The 22,336-nt window shown below is 46.6% G+C and overlaps 1 protein-coding gene across 7 annotated transcripts in view; it reads left to right on the forward strand.

The window, feature by feature from the left end:
• The window catches only part of TGFBR3 (transforming growth factor beta receptor 3), a 216,901-nt gene that overhangs the window by 6,394 nt on the left and 188,171 nt on the right, over positions 1-22,336 (forward strand). For 4 of the 7 annotated variants that reach the window (XR_011390579.1, XM_008264892.4, XM_070078049.1 and 1 more), the window contains exon 2: positions 19,888-20,051. Coding sequence is in view for 6 of the 7 variants with exons in the window: in XM_008264892.4 (XP_008263114.1) it covers positions 19,991-20,051 (61 nt within the window). In the remaining variant the exon portion in view is untranslated. Of the gene's footprint in view, positions 1-8,148; positions 8,234-19,887; positions 20,052-22,336 lie in introns of all 7 variants that reach the window. The other 3 variants (XM_008264894.4, XM_008264893.4, XM_051857516.2) reach the window with 1 other exon arrangement.

Genomic DNA, 22,336 nt, shown 5'->3' on the forward strand with positions numbered 1-22,336 from the left:
TGAAATGTTAGCTGTAGCTTTACTTGGGGAGCAAGGGACTCACCCTACCTCTGGGACACTGATCTCTGATTGAAAGGGGTCTTTGGAATGGAGTGCTTTGAGCAAGAAAAAGAAGCACCTGCTTTTTTTTTTTTTTTTTTTACCCTTGGAAGCACCTAATTCGTTTCTCTAGGATATGCTGAAGGTCAGGTTTTTGTGTAAAATTGCAAGTAGACCATTAAGACACATACATATTTCAGTTGATTAATCCTTGAAAAAAATGATCCTTAGAAAACAGCGTCTGGAGGTCCAAGCCCTTGACCTTTGCCATTGATTCGACTGCCTGGGGAGGCTGGCTGGACGCCACTGCCAGGGCTGGGGGCAGCACCACATGGGCCAGCCGGGGAGTCTAGCAGGACTTTGGATTTTGTGGTTCTTTTTTCTTTTTAAGATTTCTTTATTTGAAAGGCAGAGTTAGTGAGAGAAAGGGAGAGAGTGAGAGTGAGAGCTCTTTTAGCTGCTGGTTCACTCCCCAGATGGCCGCAATAGCAGGGCTAAGCCCATGAGTGCAGGGGCCCAGACACTTGGGCCATCCTCCGCTGCTTCTCCCAGGACATTAGCAGGGAACTGGATCAGAAGTAGAGCAGCCCGATCTCTAACAGGTGCCAATATGGGATGCTGTCTCAGGCAGCAGCTCAACCTGCCGTGCCACAACGCTGGCCCCTGGCCCCTGGCCCCAGATTTTTAAATGCTTGCCATCATCTTCTATTAGTGGAAACTTGATTCCCCTTGGTGTATGAAAAGAGCCCTTTTTGGGAGTATTATTCTGTTAACATTTTTAGTGATTTATGTTTTGACAGGATGATATTGGTCCTTGGATAGAAAAATACACGGTGGGGGGCTTTTGGCAAATTTCATTTCATAATTAGCTATATAATTGAGGGAGCAGAATGTGGCCCATTTCATACTTGGAAGGTTATTTGAGGTGAAATTCTTGGATGCTAATCACAGAGCCCTGTGCTCAGGCCGTGCCCTAAGGACTTTTGTAGGAGCATACTGTGGTATTATGAGCTGCCTCTTTTATGGCTTTTTATGTTTTTTTTTTTTTTTTTTAAACAAAACATATTCAAACACAAAGCTCTTCTGAGCACCCAGGAAGAATAAATGTCTCATTTTGGTACGTTAGACTTCGTGCAGTTGACTGCCGAATTAAATTCAACTTGAAGGGAAAGCACCACTGACTCATTATATACATTTTGCATCATTGCACTGTAAGGTCTTCCCTGGGTGTGTGGGAGAAGTTTCTGGACTAAACCGGCATGTGTATGATGGTGAGGCCTTCTCTCCTCACCCAAACCTTTCTGAACAGACATTCCCATTAGTTTTCTTATTTTAGAGAGATTGTTACTTGCCATATATTTGCCAGATGCCATATGAATAATGGGAAAAGAAAACTACTTAGGTTAATAATGCATTTTGTAGACAAGGCCACTTTGACCATGGCCTTGTCTAAAAATGATCAGAGTCAGTGAACTCAGGGGGCTTCCATAGCCTTGGCAGCTCATGACAAGAGCCTAGGGTGATTACTGATGCCATAAACAAGAGTGTCAATTTGTTAAGTCAACAACAGGAGTCACTGTGCACTTACTCCTCATGTAGGATCTTTGTCCTTAGTGTGCTGTGCATTGAGATTTAATGGTATAACTAGTACTCAAACAGTATTTTTCACTTGATGTTTCTGTGTGGGAGCAAACTGTTGAAATCTTTACTTAATGTATGCTAAACTGATCTGTATATAAAGAGAATCGAAAATGAATCTTGATGTGAATGGAAGGGGAGAGGGAGTGGGTAAGGGGAGGGTTGCGGGTTGGAGGGACGTTATGGGGGGGAAGTCATTGTAATCAATATTCTGTACTTTGGAAATTTATATTCATTAAACAAAAGTTAAAAAAAAATAATGCATTTTGTAAAGACACACACACACCTGTCTTTTTGTGTTGAATGTGTCACACTCATTATTCACTACAGTTGCTGTATAGCCATTGGATGCATCCACCTCATTGGTGACACAGGAGCCAGAGGAAAGATGACCCACTTCCTGCATTTCACATTTTTCTGTCTTTGTGCCTTTTTCAGTTTGTGGCACCTTTATTTCATTGTTGGAGTGTTCACACTTTAAGCTGTTCAGGTTTTGATTTCGTTCAATGTGTGGGCTGAATACGGAGGTTTCCTGTATAATCAGTTCTACTAAATTCTTAAAGATGCCTCCAGAAAGTATCACATGTTGAGGAGGCTTTTGGTAATGCTTGAATGAGAGGTAGCTGAGCACAAATAGGATGCACTTGGGTGAAGTGGGAAGGGAGTGGAGGGAAGGGAGAAAGGCCTCTGATTGGTCAGGAGAAACTTCACTTTTGCATAATAATAAGGGATTTCAATGTTTTCTTTGAAAGTAATCATACGTTTTAAGTAGGAGTATAGGTAAGGTTTACAAAAGACATTTTGCAAAGGTTGAGGCTCTGTAGTTGGCAACTCTAATAACCCCAAAGATCCTGTTCTCAAAAGCCAGGAAAAAGCAGTCTGTTTCCAATTATGTATCCCAAAAACTGGTAAAATTAAGCCAAGAAAAATGATCATTTGGGAGGTGGGTTGCTTTTTTGCAGAGGGTAAAAGAGAAAGGACTCTGAACTCACATTTTAAAGAATCTGCTAGTTTTTCTTTATGGCTTGCTGTTGGAAATTAAGAAAAATTTTAGGATTAAAGACTGTATCCTCCTAGGGGCCACTGCTGTGGCATAGTGGGTTAAGCTGCTGCCTGTGATGACATAGGCATCCCATATGGGTGCTGGTTTGAATCCCGGCTGCTCCACTTCTGATCCAGCTCCCTGCTAATGCACCTGGGAAAGCAGTGGAAGATTGCCCAGGTGTTTAGGCCCCTGCATCCACTTGTGAGACCTAGAAGAAGCTCCTGGCTTCTGCCTTTGGCTTGGCTCAGTCCCAGTCATTGCAGCCATTTGGGGAGTGAACCCAAAACGGATGGAAGACCTGTCTCTCCTCCCTCCCCCGACCCTGTAACTCTTTCAAAGTAAACAGATACATAAATAACTCTTTTTTTTTTTTTTTAAAAAAGACTTTCTCCTCCTTAGGTTCCTTTTTGTTTCTGAAGCAACTGGAAGAGCAGTTGGGCAGCTCCTGCTGATGCTGAGGGGTGTAGGCCCAGTGTTCAGAGCCCCACTTATGTTTTTAGTGAGGCTTCATGCTGACCAGTGCTGGGCTAGGGACTCATGGCCCCAAACCTGGTAGTTGATGCTATGGTTTTCTTGTTAGGCTTTTTCACCATGAACACAAATGTAGGCCCTGGTGCTGAGCAGTGGGGAGAAGCAGCAGGAGTTGGTGTGAGCAGAGCGTGGAGGCGGGGATCTGAGAGGTCGGACCTTGCGTGGGTGAATGTGTTGTCCTCAGCCTGTGTCAGAAGCAGCAAGCCTCTCTGAACACCTGCCGCTGCTTTCAGGATTAGTGGGGCCGCGAGACCTGGGTGTTAACTAAGAAGTTTCCTTCCGGGCCAGTACTGTGCTGTAGTGGGCTAAGCCTCCACCTACAGTGTTGGTTCGTATCCTGGCTGCTCCTCTTCTGATCCAGTTCTCTGCTATGGCCTGGGAAAGCAGCGGAGGATGGCCCAAGTGCTTGGGCCCCTTCATCCGTGTGGGAGACCCGGAAGAAGCTCCTTTAGATCAGCCCAGCTCCGGCTGTTGCAGCCATTTGGGGAGTGAACCAGTGGATGCAAGACCTTTCTCTGTCTCTCCTTCTCTCTATCTCCACCTCTCAAATAAATATATCTTAAAAAAAAAGTCTTCCCCCAGCAGAAGCTCATATTTTCTGTTTCTCACACCTTACACCTTCACAAGGTGTTGAATGGGACCCTTTCCTGGGCTCTTGGTTCTGTTCTCTTCTCACCTCCTGTTGACTTCTCAGCCTGCTCCCACGCAGGCGTGATGTGGCATGAGAAAAGGTGCAGGGGCCACAATTCCATGCTGGTTTTCTTCATCTGCTTCGTTCTTGCCTTGTTGCACCTGCTGCTTTACTCTCCTTTTCTCCCCTGGTTTTATTTTCTTGGTTTCCCTGGAAAGGGTCTCTGGGTTTTCCACTTCTGTTCCTGCTGTCTCCTCAGTCTTGTTTTCAGTGGGTCCCTTGGTGCATCCCTTGAGGTTCTGTTTTCCTTCTCTCTTTCTCTTCCTGTCGTACAGTTCTGAACTTCAAAGGCAATGTATGCTAGAAAGTCCCAGCTTTGTCTCATACCCGTATTTCCAGCAGCCCTTGGCCTGTGCCGCCTGGTTGCTCTGTAGGTCTTTCTGGGAAAGTTAACTCCAGCAGCCAACATATGCCGACTCTGGGGTCCACAGGCTCATCTCCTTTATGTCCCATGTCAGTCTGTCAGTCAGCGGCACCTGTTACCAAGCTGCAAGCCTGAGTCATGCTTCACTGTCTTCTCATTACTTCCCTGAGCTGAGGAATCCCAGTCTCGTCATGTCTTACCTTGAGAGGCAGAGACAGACAGAGGGCTCTTCCTTCTGCTGGTTCACTCCCCAAGTCTCCAAAACCAGGAGCCAGGAACTTCATCAGGGCCTCCTCTGTGGGTGGCAGGGGCCCAATTACTTGGAAAAATCTTCTGGTGCTTTCCTAGGCTCATTAGCAGGAAGCTGGATAGGAAGCAGAGTAACTGGGACTTGAACCAGTGCTCCAGTATGGGGCAGTGGCATTGCCACTGTGCTACAACGCTGCCCCTAGCACATCTCTCCAGTTGGCATTTTCTTCTCTGTTTCCAAGTTATCATCTCACCTGGGCTATTGGGTTCACCTTCCAGCTGGTTTTCCAGGCTTTGGCATCTCTCTCTAAAATCATTCATCCGTTATCCTTGATACCTTCTAAAACTGATTCTTTGGTTTCTTGCATTTGAAAAGTCTGCCACTCCATTGTCCTTAGCATGGACAGCGTGGTGGTTGTCAGTAGGCCTCAGCCTACTTTTTCTTTCCTCCGGGAACCTCACTATGCTTGTATGAGTCCCCTGTGGTTTCCCAGGCACCCCGTGTTCCTTTGCTGCACATCCCTCCTTCCAGTGTGACTTCCCTGCCTCACCCTGACCCTTCCCCAAGGTGGTCCGCTTCTGTTATTGGAGGCTCTCACTGATGTCAGCTCCTCCAGACTCCTCCTGGCAGGTGCTGCTTTTGCTAGCTCCTGAGAGCTGTTTTCTTCCTCTGGCCAAGTCTTATCTGTTTGTATCCTGGGTGTGTCGCATACATCTGCTCTGAAATATGTGTTGTCAAATTGAATTCTCCGACTCAGCTTCAGTTCAGTTAAAGCTTTGGGGAAAACTCAAACTTAACCACCATTCTAGATTATAGCTACAGAAAGGATGCAGGAAAACAACTGAGAATCGAGGAGTTTAGGGTTAGAGTAGGCCTTTTAGAAATAATCATGGCCAGCGCCATGGCTCACTAGGCTAATCCTCCGCCTGCGGCGCTGGCATCCCGGGTTCTAGTCCTGGTTGGGGCACCGGATTCTGTCCCGGTTGCCCCTCTTCCAGGCCAGCTCTCTGCTGTGGCCTGGGAGTGCAGTGGGGGATGGCCCAAGTGTTTGGGCCCTGCACCCCATGGGAGACCAGGAGAAGCACCTGGCTCCTGCCATCGGATCAGCACGGTGTGCCGGCTTCAGTGTGCCGGCCGTAGCAGCCATTGGGGGGGTGAACCAACGGAAAAAGGAAGACCTTTCTCTCTGTCTCTCTCTCTCTCACTGTCCACTCTGCCTGTCAAAAAAAAAAAAAAAAAAAAAAGGAAAGAAATAATCCTAAGTCTCTCTGAAGATGAGAACAACCAGCGAGGTTAGGTGAGCTGCCCAGGGCCATGCAACTGGTGGGCAGTGCTGCCTGCCCTGTCCCTCTGCAGTCCAGTCTTTACCCAGTAGCCAGCAGGCCTCTGATAGAGCCTAAGTCAGATCCCATCATTCCTTTGCTTAACATGCTTGACTGTTCCTGTCTTTCTTAGAGTAAAAGCTGCAGTTCTTACAGTGATCCGGAAAGTCCTGGACAGCCAGCGCATCACTTCAGGCTGTTACCTTTCTTCTCGGCTCACTCTGCTCCAGCTGCCTGATCTGCACTGTTCCCTGAGCAGGTCAGACATGCTGTCACAGGGCCTTTGCATGTGCTGTTTCCTTCTCTTGGACTGTTTCTTTCCTGGATATCAACATAGTTGACTTCCTGTAGATCCTTAGGCAAAACCGAGAAACCAAACTAAACCAAAGGCCGACACACATGCTTCCTTTGCTCTTCTCTGGTGCGTTTTCTTAGAGCATTTATCCCTATCTGCTGGGTCTTGGTTGTGGTCTGTCTCCAAACTACAATGTGAACTCCACGAGGGCAGGGCTTTGTATGTTTTGTTCCCTGTTGAGTCTCCATACCTAGCACAGTCTTGGCATGGAGCAGATGCTTGATAAATACTTGTGGAATGAATCAGTGAGTGAGCAGAAGTAGATTTTATGGGTTTCTGATAGCTCCAGTTAACTGTACACTCAGGGCATTAGAAAGGGAAAACCATTAGCTTGTCTGGAAGAATGAGAATCTGATTTTTAAAAGCCTCGTGTAAGACCTGTTAGACGAGAACCCTGATCTCTTTTTAATTGAGCGACTGGGGCCTCTCCCCAGCCTTACAAGTGGTTTGGGAAGACTCCCATTTTGCCTCTAACAGGCAGGGGCTTGCCGCGGTTTCTCTCCACCTGTGGTTTGCCCTTTAACCCCTTCGACTACAAAGATGAAAAGTAAACACAGCATTAAAGAGAAGCGCTGCGGCGGGGAGGGGATGGGGCAGCAGGCAGAGTTTCCCTGTGGCCCCGACATCTGCCCTTGGCTCTGAGCCCATCCCTCTGGGAGGCTCCCAGTACTTTCTAGAAGCTGCTCTGCTTGGGGGCTGGGCTCCAGGGAACAGCATTGCATCTTCCAGGCCAGATGAGTTTTGCTTTGATGTTCAGATGTCTTTGGAAAGACATGTTGGTTTTAGGCAAAAAGGACATCAGAGAAAGATTCTTTTTAAAGTTCAATTACCATCTTAATTCTGAAGTGACGTTTTAACCCTTCCGGAGAGAGAGGATTGAATTGCGATTCCTCCTTACTTCAGTCAGCGATGCCGCTGAGGAATGAGACTGGTGGGACCTGGTGCTGTGAAACTAGACTTACATCCAAGGGCGAAGGAACCACGTGTGAAGAGTGGGATCGGAGCGGGTAGTGGTTATATGGCGTGAGGAGCATGATTTATATCGGTGTAACATTCAGGTTAGGGTACCTTGCCTCTGACCAAGATAACATCCCTGTGGCTCCTACAGGGCCCTCCTCCCCAGGACAGGAAGCCCAACCAAGGGAGTCGAGGGCTTGGGAGGAAGTTGTTGGCCACGTGTAAGGCCAGTGGGTAATTTTGCCACAGTGTTCAAAATTATCAAATGGGAAGCAGAATGAACAGTGACTACTTAACGTCCCTAGCTGTCACTCGCTGAGCCCTCCCAGCACCACGCGAGGTATTAAGTTCTTGCTATGTTATTAACTCACTTGGTCCTCATAACACAACCCCATGAAGGAGATAGAATCATCATCTCTACTTTGCCCATCAGGCGTGGAGGTTTAAGTAAGTTGATTGTAATTATAGGGTTTAAACCTAGGTGGGCTGTGGGGGTCCCATACTTTCCAGTACGTTACACTGCAGTCAGTGCCTACATCCCCCAACCCCTTGGGATGCTCTCTCCTCTGGGCTTTTGCACTTGCTAGTCCCACTGCCTGGAATGCCTTGCCTTCAGATAGCATCCAGGCCTTGTCCCTGGGGCTGGCTTGGCGGTGCAGCAGGTTAAGCTGCTGCTTGAGATGCCAGTATCCTATACCAGAGTGCTGGTTTGAGTCCTGGCTGCTCTGCTTCTGATCCAGCATCCTGCTAGTGTGCTTTGGAAGGCAGTGAATGATGGCCCAAGTGCTTGGGCCTCTGCCACCTGTGTGGGAGCCCTGGGTGGTGTTCATGCCTCTTGGCTTTGACCTTGCATCTCTCTCTCCACTCTCTCTTTTATGAGCTTCATTATTTTTTGCTGTAGGACTTCCATGCCTTGATATGTATTTTTTCTGTCTCCCCTCCCTCCTTCTTTGCAGGTGAACTCCATGAAAACAGGGATGTATTTAGTTTACTGTTGTGTGCTCAGCTCCCTGAACAGTGCCCCACATATGGTAGATACTGGTGAGTGTTTGTTGAGGGAATGAATGAAGCAAAATAAAACTGATCAAACCTTGCCACCATGGTTTCAAGACAAAATAATTTGTTCCTTGTGTCTGATCTTGTCAGACTGTCCACTGCCAGAATGTGACCGTTCATACAGGGTCTCTGGTGTCCACATGGTTTTGTGACCAGCTGTAGAGCCAATATTTCTTTTTTTTTTTTTTTTTTCCCCTGGGCAGTCAGTTGCCTCTGAAGCAGCTCCTGTTTGCAGCGGTAAAGAGCACAGGCTGTAGAATTACATGGACTTGGGCTCAAATGCTGGTGCTGGGAACTTACTAGCCTGGAACCTTGGGATTGCTTCACTCTTTTTTTTTTTTTTTTAAGATTTATTTATTTATTTGAAAGGCAGAGAGTTACACAGAGAGGAGAGGCAGAGGTTTTCCATCTGCTGGTTCACTCCCCAGTTGGTTGCAACAGCCAGAGTTGCGCCAATCTGAAGCCAGGAGCCAGGAGCTTCTTCCAGGCCCGAGGACTTGAACCATCTTTTACTGCTTTCCCAGGACATAGCAGAGATCTGGATCGGAAGTGGAGTAGCTGGGACTTGAGCCAGCATCCATATGGGATGCCGGCAGTGCAGGCGATGGCTTTACCCGCCACACCTCAGTGATGGCCCCTGCTTCAACCTTTGAAGCCTCACTCTTCTGTCTCTTTGGGTTGTTGAGAAGACTGAATGGGAAACTGTGAAGCACACAGTAAGTGCACAGTAAATGGTGGTCAAGCTGTCTGTGGGGTCAGAAGAAATCAAGGAGTTAGCCTGAAATAAGACCACGAGTGTGGGGTACAAACACTGAACAGCCCCAGAATAATTACAGAGCAGCACGTGGACAAGTCTTGGCTTTGCTACTGACTAGCTGTGTAACAGTGCATCAGGTCTTTGAGTCTTTCTAATTCTTGGTTTGCTTAGCTGTAAAATTAAAGGGTTGGAGTAGATATCTAATTCTAACATTCTGAGTTGGCTCTGAGTAGGAGATAACATGAAGCAAATTATTCCCAAGATGTTAAAGAGACAGTGATATAGTGGGCTGGGATTAATCAGAAGTGGCTTTGGGGAAGAGGTGAATTCTTGCACTTTGAAGAATAGTATAAAAAATGGCAGATTTTGATCAAATGAGTAGATCTGACCATGTTCAGGTTTTGTGTGTGCTTGAATTGCTATAAAGATACTGCCTTAATTATTTTTCTGCTTATATATGTTATATATTTAATACCACTAATATAGTCAGTATTTTATTGACTGCTATATTATCAAGTTGAATGTTTTTCTCAGATAACAGTTTCCAGTATTGCTAAATTATTCCTGCTAGCCATTATATGATCATGCATTTCAGATTTCCACAAGTGTGTTTAAGGTCTCATTTTCTATGAGGGCTTCAAGATAATGAAAATGATAAGTAAGGTATAAAATGGAATATATTTTGATCCAGTGTCTTACTAGAGATGAGGAATATAAAGACCAGAATGTTGTCTGAACTTGTAATTAACATTGATGACAGAACTTCTGCCTCTTGTTTTCTTGAGAATGTTTTCAGTTCTTTTATTATTATTATGATTTAAAGATTTATTTGTTTATTTAAAAGGCAGAGTTACAGATAGAGAAGGAGAGACAGAGAGAGAGGTCTTCCATCTGCTGGTTCACTCCCTAAATGGCTGCAGTAGCCAGGGCTGGGCCAGGCTGAAGCCAGGAGCTGGGAGCTTCATTTAGGTCTCCCATGTGGATGGCAGGGACCTAAGTACTTAGGCCATCATCTGCTTTCCCAATTGCATTAGCAAGGAGCTGGATCAGAAGTGGAGCAGCTGGGACACGAACTGGTACCCATAAGGGATGCTGGTGTTGCAGGTGGCAGCTTAATCTGCTATGCCAGAGCCTATTAGAATTTTGTTTAAAGATTTATTTGAAAGGCAAAGCAAGAGAGAGGGAGGGGGAGAGAGAGAGAGAGAGAGAGAGAGAGAGAGAGAGAGAATGAGAAATATCTTCTCCCTTCTAGCCACTGGTTTCATCTAGGTCTCCTACATGTTGGCAGTTGCCCAAGTACTTGGGCCATTTTCCATTGCCTTTCCAAGCACATTAGCAGGATGCTGGATTGGAAGTAAAGCAGCCAGGACTCAAATTGGCAGTCTGATGTGGAATGCGGGTTTAATCTGCATCACAACACTGGTCCCCTTTCTTTATTTGAGAGGCTGGGAAGGGGTAGGGAGTTAGTGTGAGAGAGGGAAACTGCTGGAGCTGGCAGTATGGCTTAATGGGTAAAGCTGCCCTCTGTGACGCTGGCGTCCTAAATGGGCACCGGTTCAAATCCTGGCTGTTCCACCCCTAATCCAGCTCCCTGCTAATGTGCCTGGGAAAGCAGTGGAAGATGGTCCAAGTACTTGGCCCTTGCCATGCATGTAGGAGACCTAGGAAACTCCTGGCTTCTGTCTTAGACTTGGTCCAGCCCTGGCCATTGCAGCCATTTGGAGAGTGAACCAGTGAATGGAAGATCTCTTTCCCTGTCTCTCCCTCTTTTTCTTCCTATAACTCTGCCTTTCAAATAAATAAATCTTAAAAAAATATAAAATTCCGGGGCAGGCATTTTGGCATGGTGGGTAAAGCTGCTGCCTGCAGTGCCGACATCCCATATGGTTCGAGTCCTGGCTGCTCCATTTCCGATCCAGCTCTCTGCTGTGGCCTGGGAAAGCAGTGGAAAATGGCCTAAGTCCTTGGGCCTCTGCACTCATGTGAAAGACGGGGAAGAAGTTCTGGCTCCTGGCTTCAGCTTGATGCGGCCATCTGGGGAGTGAACCAGCAGAAGGAAGACCTCTCTTTCTCTCTCTGCCTCTGCCTCTCTATAACTTTGCCTCTCAAATAAATAAGTACATCTTTAAAAAAATGCAAAATTTTGCTATAAACTACTACTTATATTATCTTGCTACTAGTGGTTTGCAAGTCTAAGTGTATTTTAACCATAAAACAGCAGTGACTACTATTTGTTGAAAATGGACTGTGTAGGGTCAGGTATTGCTTTAGATACCACCACATATTCTGTTTCATGTGTTGTAATCAAAGTATTGTAACCATATGGCAGCCGAGGCAGTAGTCAGCCAGCCAGATTTTGAACTCCCAAATTTAGTTCTGTCTGCATTCTAGCTTTAAAGCAGACACTCTCATAAGATGATAAGCAACAGACATATTGGAAATGTTAAATAGAAAGAGTGACTCTTAAAGTATCGCAAAAGTGGCTAAAAAATCCTACCTAGTTTGTGAATTTGAAATATATATATATGTATGTATTTATTTATTTAAACAACCTTGTGGGTTGTGCCCATGCCCAGCCTGTCTGTTTTGCTGTATTTCACTTGGGAGTGAGGTCTGTGGCGCTTGGGCTTTTAAGGACTGACTGCAGTCCTTCTCGGCCACGGATGCCAGGGCCAGATGTGTTGAGCGTGCTCCGAGCCAGGAGGCCCGCCCTGGAGTGCAGCCTGAGCGGCGCAGGGGGAGTGCAGGCCAGCCTCGAGCCTCAGCTCCCACCCCAGGAGCCTTCTGCCTCCCTTCCACTGGCTTCCCATGAAATTCTTGACTAGTGCACGTAAGTCTTGTCTTTTCCTGGCACTGGCTGGCAAAATGTGTTGGGACCTTGATTAACCTTAAGGCCCCAGGATAATAGATGTCTTTGGTAGAGACAGCCTGCTAAGGAGACATACGCCCAGCCGCCCGTAGTTCTTGCGGCAACCCTGCGATGTAGGGAGGTTTCGTTACGAAGGAGAAATCCCGCACCCCATTCTGTTTGCACCTGCATCCTTTTCCACCTGATCTGTGGCTGTAGGACCCAAAGTGGCATTCCATGTGCCCAGGCCTCCTCTGTGCTCTAATTCAGTATCCATGAAATCTTCCCAACCCCAGCTGATTGGCTGCTTCCCTGCTTGAACCCCTTCTTGAATCCCGCTCTTTCCCTTTTGGCCCTGCAGCCCTGCTCCCTCTGGTGTCAGGGCCCTGAACTGCTGCCTCTCTCCATTGTCCTTGCATAGCCTCAGGTGGCTGATAACTGCTCCTCCCGAGCTCTCACCATATTGTGCAATTCCACCTTTCCTTTAGAGCTCTTATCCTCTTGTGTAATTACAAACTTTTGATTATTTATCTCTGTATGCGGACAGGATTTTAAGCCCAAGGGGGACAAAGAACGTGTCTCTTTGCTTGATCAATACATCCACATTGGCTGGCATCAAGTTAGCAATGAACAAAGATTTGTTGAGAGAAGAAAGGAAGCTCGGGAAATGAAATGTCTTGCCTGAAGTAGTAAGTGATACTACCTTTACTGGGATACCAGGATACTTGAGAAAGTTGGTGGCGGATGGAATTAAAAGTTTGTTTGGGTACAACGAAGTCTTGAAATTCGTGCATAATGAGGGGGCTTCAGAAACTTTGTGGAAAACGTGTATTATGAAGAAACTGCACGGATTTCAAAATTGTCCCACGTCAAAATAAATGTGTCTTTTACTTCCATTTTCCATAAGCTCTTAGTGCCCTCCACTGAGCTCTGCCAGGGCAGCACTTTTGGCTCCTTTGTTCACTGTTGTACTCTTGGCTTCCTGGACAGGGCCTGGCACACAGTAGTAAATATTTGCTGAATATCGATAGTACTTGGATGTGCATCCAGAGATTTCTTATCCAGATCTAGGACTTGGCCTTCTTGTGCCAAATTTGCCAGTAAACGGAGATTGGGAATTATCCAGTTTTCCTGCATAGTGAAGAAATCTGAGAGTTGCTATTGTGCCTCAGGAAGGCGGCTTTGCTTTCTCTGTGTACAGGTTTTAAGGGCATCCAAATGTCATCAGACAAACAACAGTATCTGTTCTACATCCTGTACACCCCTCGTGTACAGGCTGCCAAGCTAGAAATCCATGTCATCCATCCTGCCTCTGTTCTGATCCCCTGAACAGCATACTGACTGGCCATCAGAGCAGCTCCTGCACCAGCTGTTATTTTACCATTTGCAGAATTCACAGCGTGTACTTCTCCAGAAAGTTCACTTAAATGTAGCCTAGAAACATTTTAATGGATCTGTTAGAAAACTGTTTTATACGTAAGGTACCAGAAACTCAGGTGTTGTTTACTATTTGGATTTGGGCGATGGTGATTTTTCAGTTCCACCCAATATATCTCTGTCCTTAAGAACTTCACATTTGTTGACTATTTCCTGACTCTTCCGTACCCCTCCACAAGTGCGGGTGAAATAGGGTTGGTGTTCGAGTATGGCAAAGCATAGATTTGTGCTTCAACTTGCCCTTTGCATTTTCAAAGAACTTTATTTATTATTGTTTCCGTCCTTGGCCCTGAATGAAGTTACAGTTGTGGTCAGTGATGCTGTGTGTGGAGAGCATATCAACGATGTGGAAGGATTCTCCTTCCCTTGGAATGAATGTTCTGTGTTCCGAGACTGACTACTGAGAGGGAATGAGGCCCAGCTTGTGGCGAACCTGAAGCTGGGACGCGGAGTGGTGGTCATGGGAAGAGACCCAGTTCTGAGCCTTGACCTCTGCCCTGTTATTTGGGGCAAGCACTGGTCTTGGGTTTTCGGGCTCTTTGTCTTTAAAATCATGTTGTTGTCTTCCAACTTTTGAGCACTGTTGATGTACTCTTCAGCATGTTGCTTACAAGTGAATCACAATTTGGTTATGATTTCACCTCATCTCATGTAGATAGTTGTGCATGCTAGCTTTTAGGGAGTAGTAATTTTTTTCTTACTGTCTCTTGGCTTACTGTCAGACATCCATTTTTGTCGCAATTTTCCTTAAAGATAGAGCAAGATTTGTTCTCCAGAAACAAACAAAAAGCCTCAACTCAGGGAATAGTGTTCCCAATCAGTTCCTTTTGAACGTTGGTTTAAGCATGATTGCTTGTAAGGATCCATCTGTGTGGGATTCTTTTCAGCTAATCCTGCACGTACCTGAGGGGCACCCGGCAGCTGGGGCCCTCGTGACCAGTTTAATGACTTCAGAAATAAGCACAGGGGAACTCTGAAATGAGCACGTTCATCTATTTTTGATTTCCATAAGCCATTAAGGGCTCACTCAGAATGTTCTTCTGTTAATTTGTGGATACTAAATGCTCTCAGTGGGACACCTTGCTGAGAGGTGGACAAGAGGCTGTTCCACAGTAGTCCCCAAATTGTGCTTTCATGACCTCAGAGCACCCTGTGGTTACTTCTGAAGAAAGCATTTGGCTCATAAGGTCCAAAGAGACTGAGTGAGCTGAGACCACAAAGCCAGCATCAGGGGTCCCTGGCCTGTGTGCCCTGAGTGTGAAAGAACCCCCCTAGAAGAAGAGAGTTTGGATTTCCCTACTTGGGCTTCCAATCTACAGCTTCCCAGCAGCCTTCAGCCGCGAGCATTCCTCTGAGCAGGGAACTGGTCCCCAGGCCGTGTGTTTGGACGCCCACGTGTGCAAGTCTTGGCGAGAACCGGAGCTCTAGCCAAGGGGAACGACACGCTCCCTGGTTTCCTTCTCCTCGCGTTAGGATGCTGTCACCACACTGGACAGATGAGGCAGAAACCTTCAGCAGTTTATTTTCATCTGACCAAGTCACACTACGGATAGCCTTTTAAACCCAGAGCAGAAAAAGCGCTGCCTTTGTTAGAAACAGCAGCGTGGAGTTTCAACTTGTCTTGGACTTCCTCGGAGATGTTTTCGGATCCGGTGTGAACTCGCTGTGGTTTGCCTTTGGGCACCAAGCTGTTTGGCTTGGCTCTGTTATATCTGTAATTGCTGCATTTTAATAATTGCCCAATATTCTTGTCAGCAATTTGCAGTCTATATTTTTAATAGAATCATTTGCCTTTCTTTTCCGCAGGCTCCTTCAGCCCCGGATTAACGCGGCTCAGTCCCGCAGACCCTCTGCAGCGGCGGGCAGGGGGTGATGCAAGCCCATTAAATACCCACCCGGCCTCGCGCCGCTTGTGATCCTGAGCCCCATACAAATCCTCTGGGAAGCCATCTTCTTCCAAGAGCTCCTAGAGCTTGCTTGAAAACACGTGCCTGTAGCATTTGCCGAAATAGCATATTATTTTGGAGAGTTCTTCCCTGTCAATTCATGCAGGAAATCTTTTTTTTTTTTTTTTTTAAATTTGAGAGAGACAGTACTCCCATCCACTGGCCTATCCCCCAAGTGGCCTGGGCTGGGCTGGGCTGAAGTTGGGAGCTGGGACCCCAACCCAGATCTCTAATGTGGGTGGAAAGGACTCAATTTCTTGAGCCATCACCACTGCCTCCCAGGATCTGCACTGGTAGGAAGCTGGAACTGGGAACTGGGAATGAGACTTGAGCCCAGGTACTCCAGTGTGGCACATGGGTGCCTTACTTAACCACCAGGCCAAATGTCTCCCTTGGAAATCCATTTTTTTTTTTTTTTTGAAAAAGGGGAAAAAGTGAGCTAAAGTCTCTTTACTGTTGTTGAGTCTTTAAGTTAACAGAAGCTTTCCATTTATCTGAGGTGATGTGCAATTATGATGATAATTGAACTCAAAGACATGTTTGAAGACCATATCATGGCTTCCAAATTGTCTCTCTAGCTTTGTCAGTTTTTGAGACAAGACCATTGTGCCATCAGCAAACTTGTGCTTCTGCACGGCTAGATATATATATATATATATATATATATATATATATTTTTTTTTTTTTTGACAGGCAGAGTGGACAGTGAGAGAGAGACAGAGAGAAAGGTCTTCCCTTGCCGTTGGTTTACCCTCCAATGGCCGCTGCGGCCGGCGCGCTGCAGCCAGCGCACCGTGCTGATCCGAATGCAGGAGCCAGGTACTTATCCTGGTCTCCCATGGGGTGCAGGGCCCAAACACTTGGGCCATTCTCCACTGTACTCCCTGGCCACAGCAGAGAGCTGGCCTAGAAGAGGGGCAACTGGGACAGAATCCAGCGCCCCGACCAGGACTAGAACCTGGTGTGCCGGCGCCGCAAGGCGGAGGATTAGCCTAGTGAACCGCAGTGCCAGCTGGATATATTGTTCTTTTAGTGGTTCTACTCTGTAGTGTATGTCTCTTTTTTTGGTCTGCTATAATGTTTATTTTGCAGTAAATAAGATTTAACTGGTTTTACAGTGATAGCTAAGAATTATATAAGTAACTACATTCTAATATTTTAAAAACAGACTTATTTAAAAGGCAGAGCTACAGAGAGGGAGAAACAGAGATGGGGGTTGGGGAGAGGGAGAGAGAGAGGGGTGTTTTCCACCTGCTGGTTTACTCCCCCAGTGGTCATAAAAGCCAGGTTTGGGCCAGGCCAAAGCCAGGAGCCTGGAACTCCATCCAGGTGTCCTACATAGATAGCGGGGGTCCAAGTACTTGGGATGCCTTCTCCTTCCTTCCCAGGCACATTAGTAGGAAGCTGGATCAGGACTTGAACTGGCATTTAGGTATGAGGTGCTGGCATCACGAGCAGTGGCTTGACCTGCTGTGCCGTCACACTAGTCCTGTACTGATTTATCAGTGTAAATATCTCAGAGATGGGCAAGAAGAAAATGGCTTCTTGTGTGCTAGGCACTGTTGTAATTGTGTGTGTGTGTGTGTATAAATAAAATAAATCCTCAGAACAGCCTATCCTACCATAGTATAGGTTCATTCATGAAGCGTAATCTGCATAATCCCAGCTCCCATTTGATGGGTGGTAGAAGGACCTGGACAGAGTGCTAACTTCCATCATTGTCCATGTTCTACTCTAACTAAGCTCTTAATCAATGCCATATGCCAGGATTGAACCACAGTGCCTCTTATGTGTGTAATAATTTTAAAACATTTCAGAAATTATTTTGTTAAAATGATTTGAGAGAGAGTGAAAGAGTGAAAGAGGAGAGAGAGCAAGAGTGATAGAGAATGAGTTCTCATCTACAGGCCCACTCCCCAAATGCCTTCAGCAGCCCTGGGCTGAGGCTAGAGTAGGGAGCTGGGAACTCAGTCCAGGCTGTCTACCTGGTGACAGGAATCCAATTATCTGAGCCATCACTGCTGCCTCCCAGAGTCTACATTAGCAGGAAGCGGGAAACTGGAACTGGAACTGGGAATTGAACCTAGGTACTCTGGTGTGGGTCATGGGCATCTTAACCTCTAGGTTCAGTGTTACCCCTAAGAAATTCTGTTTGAAATTAGGACTTTATTGTTAGTATTTCTAGACAGGTAATATCTGTACATGTACAAAACCCGAAGGGAATGCGGTGAGCTCCTGTTGCCTCCCACCCCTGTCCCTCAGTCACCTTCCTAACCTCCTCCTGGGCAGTTAGTGTTAAAACTGTGAAGAGCTTGGATCACTGCGAGGAGTGAGCTAAGGACATTTAGTTAGAAACTCATTTTACTATTGTTGTTATGCTGTTTTTATGCCGTCTCCTACAAGTGCCCCGGCTGGCTTTGTCTCTGAGGTTAGCAAGAAGCCCTGGTGCGTGGTAGTTTCTGGGTGAAGGTGACCAGGCTGTAACCTGCCATTTGAGATGGGTGCTGAAAGCTTACCGCCTGCTTCCTCCCAGGCTTAGAGCATGCAGGGTCTTTGCACTTTTATCCAGTTGTTGGATGAGTTTTATTGCAAATGAGGGGGAACCATTGCTGGAACGAGCTAGGTGTGCATTAAACGCTTGCTGAATCAGACACCTGTGAGCTGTGCCAGGGAGAAATTTTCTTTCTTTCTTTTTTTTTAAAAGATTTATTTATTTATTTGAAGGAGTTATACACAAAGAGAAGGAGAGGCAGAGGGAGAGGTCTTCCATTGCTGATTCACTCCCCAGTTGGCTGCAACGGCCTGAGCTGCACTGATCCAAAACCAGGAGCCAGGAGCTTCTTCTGGGTCTTCCATGTGGGTGCAGGGGCCCAAGGAGTTGGGCCATCTTCTACTGCTTTCCCAGACCATAGCAGAGAGCTGGATTGGGAGTAGAGCAGCCGGGACTCAAACCGGTGCCCATTTGGGATGCCGGCACTGCAGGCGGCAGCTTTACCCACTATGCCACAGCGCCAACCCCAGAAATTTTCAAGTTAAGCAAACCACTGCCAAACTCTCATTCAAGACTGAAAGGGCCGGCGCTGTGGCGCAGCAGGTTAACTCCCTGGCCTGAACCGCTGGCATCCCATTTGGGCACTGGTTCTAGTCCCGGCTGCTCCTCTTCCCATCCAGCTCTCTGCTGTGGCCTGGGAAAGCAGTAGAAGATGGCCCAAGTCCTTGGGCCCCTGCACCCATGTGGGAGACCCAGAAGAAGCTCCTGGCTCTCTCTGGCTGTTGTGGTCATTTGGGGAGTGAACCATCGGATGGAAGACCTCTCTCTGTCTCTACCTCTCTCTGTAAGTCTTTCAAATAAATAAAGAGAAATCTTAAAAAAAAAAAAAAAAAGACTGGATAGGAGCTGGGTAGAGGCCTCGATCCTGTAGAGTTACTAGAGTCCGAGTGAGACAGAGGAAAGGCTTTTTCCTCTTTTATTCTTTTTAAAGATTTATTTGTTTGTTCATTTATTTGAAGGGCAGAATTGCAGAGAGAAAGGGAAAGAAAGAGATTGTCTACCTGCTGGTTCACTCCCCAAATAGCCACAATGGCCAGGGCTAGGGCTGGGCCAGGCTGAAGACAGGAGCATGGAACTCCATCCAGGTCTCCCACACTGGTGTCAGGGGCCCAAGTAACTCGGTCATGTTTTGCTGCTTTCCCAGGTCAATTCACTGGGAGCTGGATCAGAAGTGGAGCAGCTGGGATTCGAACTGGTGTTCCTATGGGATGCTGGTGTTGCAGGAGGCAGCTTAACCCCCTATGTCACAACGCCGGCCCCTTTTTTCTTTTTAAAATGTCAGCAAACAGAGAAATAAGAACTTTGCCTTTTTGTGGTTCTGTATTTTTTCAGATAGGGTCTTGATGTAATTTAATTTGATCCTTGTGATAACCCTGTCATTATAACATTAGAGTGAGTCTCTAATCAGAGCTATTTGTGCCTCCTTGCTGGCAGGAGGGACCATGTGTATCAAGTGTCACTGTTGACTCTAGGACCACGGCTGAACGGCCGATGTTCTGCTACAATATGCCCTGAGTTTCTTCTGTATTCCTTACTCTCCCATATAGAACTGAAGGGTTTAAAGTGTCAAAAGTAAGCATCTGATTTGTGAAAGTATTTACCATAAAAACCTTTTGTAGGTAATTACCACTCCTACTGCTGTTCGGCATCTATGATACATTTCTCTCTGTTTTTATTTTTTGAAGATTTATTTATTTATTTGAAATGCAGAGAGAAGAGAAAGATCTTCCATCTGCTTGTTCACTCCTCAAATGACTACAGCAGCCAGTGCTGGGCCAGGCTGAAGCTAGGGAGCCTGGAATACCATCTGGGCCTCCCACACGGATGGCTGGGGTCCAGCACTTGGGCCATCCTCTGTTGCTTCCCCAGGCTCCTTAGCAGGGAGCTGGATCAGAAGTGGAGACCAGGACTCAAACCAGGGCTCAGATAGGGGTTGCCAGTGTCACAGGTGGGGGCTTAAGTGACTACACCACAATGCCAGACCATATGATAAATTTCTTACCCGTTTCAGAGATCCTTCATTTACCTTTAATGTGCACTTGTTTATGAAAGGAAGTTTCTGCATTCAGTGTTTGGACTGAAATTTGTTTACTTTTATAGGCAGCTTGGAAACCGCGACGAAGGACTGCGAGGCCATTGCGGATTCGTGAAGACTGTGGTCAGGCAAGGTGGCCGTGTGAGCGGCGCTGCTGGAGGAGCAAAGATGACTTCCCGCTACGTGGTCGCCGTGTTTGCCCTCATGAGCTCCTGTGTAGCCACGGCAGGTAAGCTGCGTATCGTCAATTGCACACTCATTGTATTCTTTTTGGGTGTATCCTTCCGTCCTGTCTTTACTTTGGAAGAATTAAGTCCATGTGGAGTTAATGTAAAACTTGAGTTGTGTTCCTTAGGGAAATAGAATATTTGACTACTCCACAGATACATGGTATGTTTGCCTGTGTTACATTTACCAGGCTGGTGTGTAATATTCCAATGGCAGTGACACATATATCTAACTACTTGTCTATGTTGAGACTGGCAGAAAAAAATATGCTACTAATTAATTCCAGTTCGTTTTGTTATTTGAGTAGAATATACTTACATTTTTGTTCCTAAATAAGGGTTTCAAGAAAGCCATTTTATACTTTTTTAAAAAAAGATTTTATTTATTTATTTGAGAGGTCACAGAGAGAGAGAGGGAGAGACAGGGAGAGAGGTCTTTCATCTGCTGGTTCACTCCCCAGATGGTTGCATCGGCTGGAGCTGAACTGATCCAATGCCAGGAGCCAGGAGCTTCTTCTGGGCCTCCCACACAGGTGCTGTTCTACTGCTTTCCCAGGCCACAGCAGAGAGCTGGCTCAGAAATGGAACAGCCAGGACTCGAACCGGCACCCATATGGGATGCTGGGACTGCAGGCAGAGGCTTAGCCTACCATGCCACAGTGCCGGCCTCTGATTTTATACTTTATTACAAAATAAATAGGTCTAGGCAGAGGTGATACTCCTTGCTTGGGTGCATTTTTTTTTTTTTTAGTTAAAAAGTTATTTATTTATTTTATTTGCAAGATAAAGGAGAAAGGGAGTGAACTCTCATCTGCTGGTTCATTCTCTAAATGCCTACAACAGCTGGGGCTGGGCCAGGCCAAAGCCACAAGCCCAGAACTCCATCTGGGTCACCCACATGAGTGACAGGGACCCAGCTGCTTGAGCCATCACTGCTGCCCCCCAGCGTGTGCATGAGAGAAGCTGGAATTGGGAGCATGGCAGCAGCTTTACCTCAGTTACTCTCAGATGGAATGTGGGCTGCTGGCCCCTAATTATGTCTACTTTACATACTTTAATATGTAATTTTTTTTTTTTACAGGCAGTGGACAGTGAGAGAGAGAGAGAGACAGAGAGAAAGGTCTTCCTTTTGCCGTTGGTTCACCCTCCAATGGCCGCCGCGGCCAGTGCGCTGCGGCCGGCACATCGCGCTGATCTGAAGGCAGGAGCCAGGTGCTTCTCCTGGTCTCCCATGGGGTGCAGGGCCCAAGCACTTGGGTCATCCTCCACTGCACTCCTGGGCCATAGCAGAGAGCTGGCCTGGAAGAGGGGCAACTGGGACAGAATCCGGCGCCCCGACCGGGACTAGAACCCGGGGTGCTGGCGCCGCTAGGTGGAGGATTAGCCTAATGAGCTGCGGTGCCGGCTAATATGTAATTTTTGAAAAAGATTTTATTTCTTTTTTTGAAAGAATTACACAGAGAGAGGAAAGACAGAGAGAGAGAGATAATCCATCTGATTGTTCACTCCCCAGTTGGCCTCAATGGCCAGAGCTGCACCGATCCGAAGCCAGGAGCCAAGAGCTTCTTCTGGGTCTCCCACGTGGATGCAGGGGCCCCAAGGACTTGGGTTTTCTTCTACTGCTTTCCCAGGCCATAGCAGAGAGCTGGATTGGAAGAGGAGCAGCTGGGACTAGAACTGGCGCCCATATGGGATGTTGGCGTGTCAGGCCAGGGCGTTAACCCGCTGTGCCACAGCGCTGGCCCCAATATGTAATTTTTTAAAAAGTAGAGAAATGCACCCTGCTTCCTGTAGGCCATCAGAGCGCAGCTGGCCATGAGAAGCCTAGGACGTGGTTGGAATGGTGTTGCTTAAGTCAGAGTATCCAGTCCCCCACACCAGCATCTTCGTGTTCTCTGTCAAGGTTGCTTAAGAAATTTGGAAGCCCAATTTGCTCTATTTCGTTATAATTTGCTTTGTGTCTATTCTATAATGAGCTATATAAAACTGATTTGTTGGGCCAATTCTGGAAACTGGCAGGTTTCAACAAGCAAAGCATTAACTTGAGAAATGATTAGCCTCTTGGTTTTGGCTATTGAATTGCACATACAGAGGAGAGTGGTAATAATTGCCATGTCTTGAGATTGCACCACAACCAGGCACTGGGCTGAACAATTATAGAATATAAAACTGAATCAGGATGGTCTTATTTTACGAGCTCTCTTAAGCACAGCTCCGAGTTAGGTGCAATTATTTTTGCTGTTTTATAGATGAAGGAATGAGATAGGGAGAGATGAGGTAATTTGCA

This window comes from Oryctolagus cuniculus, chromosome 7 (genome assembly GCF_964237555.1).
Source record: "Oryctolagus cuniculus chromosome 7, mOryCun1.1, whole genome shotgun sequence".
In the NCBI taxonomy this organism is placed as follows: domain Eukaryota; kingdom Metazoa; phylum Chordata; class Mammalia; order Lagomorpha; family Leporidae; genus Oryctolagus; species Oryctolagus cuniculus.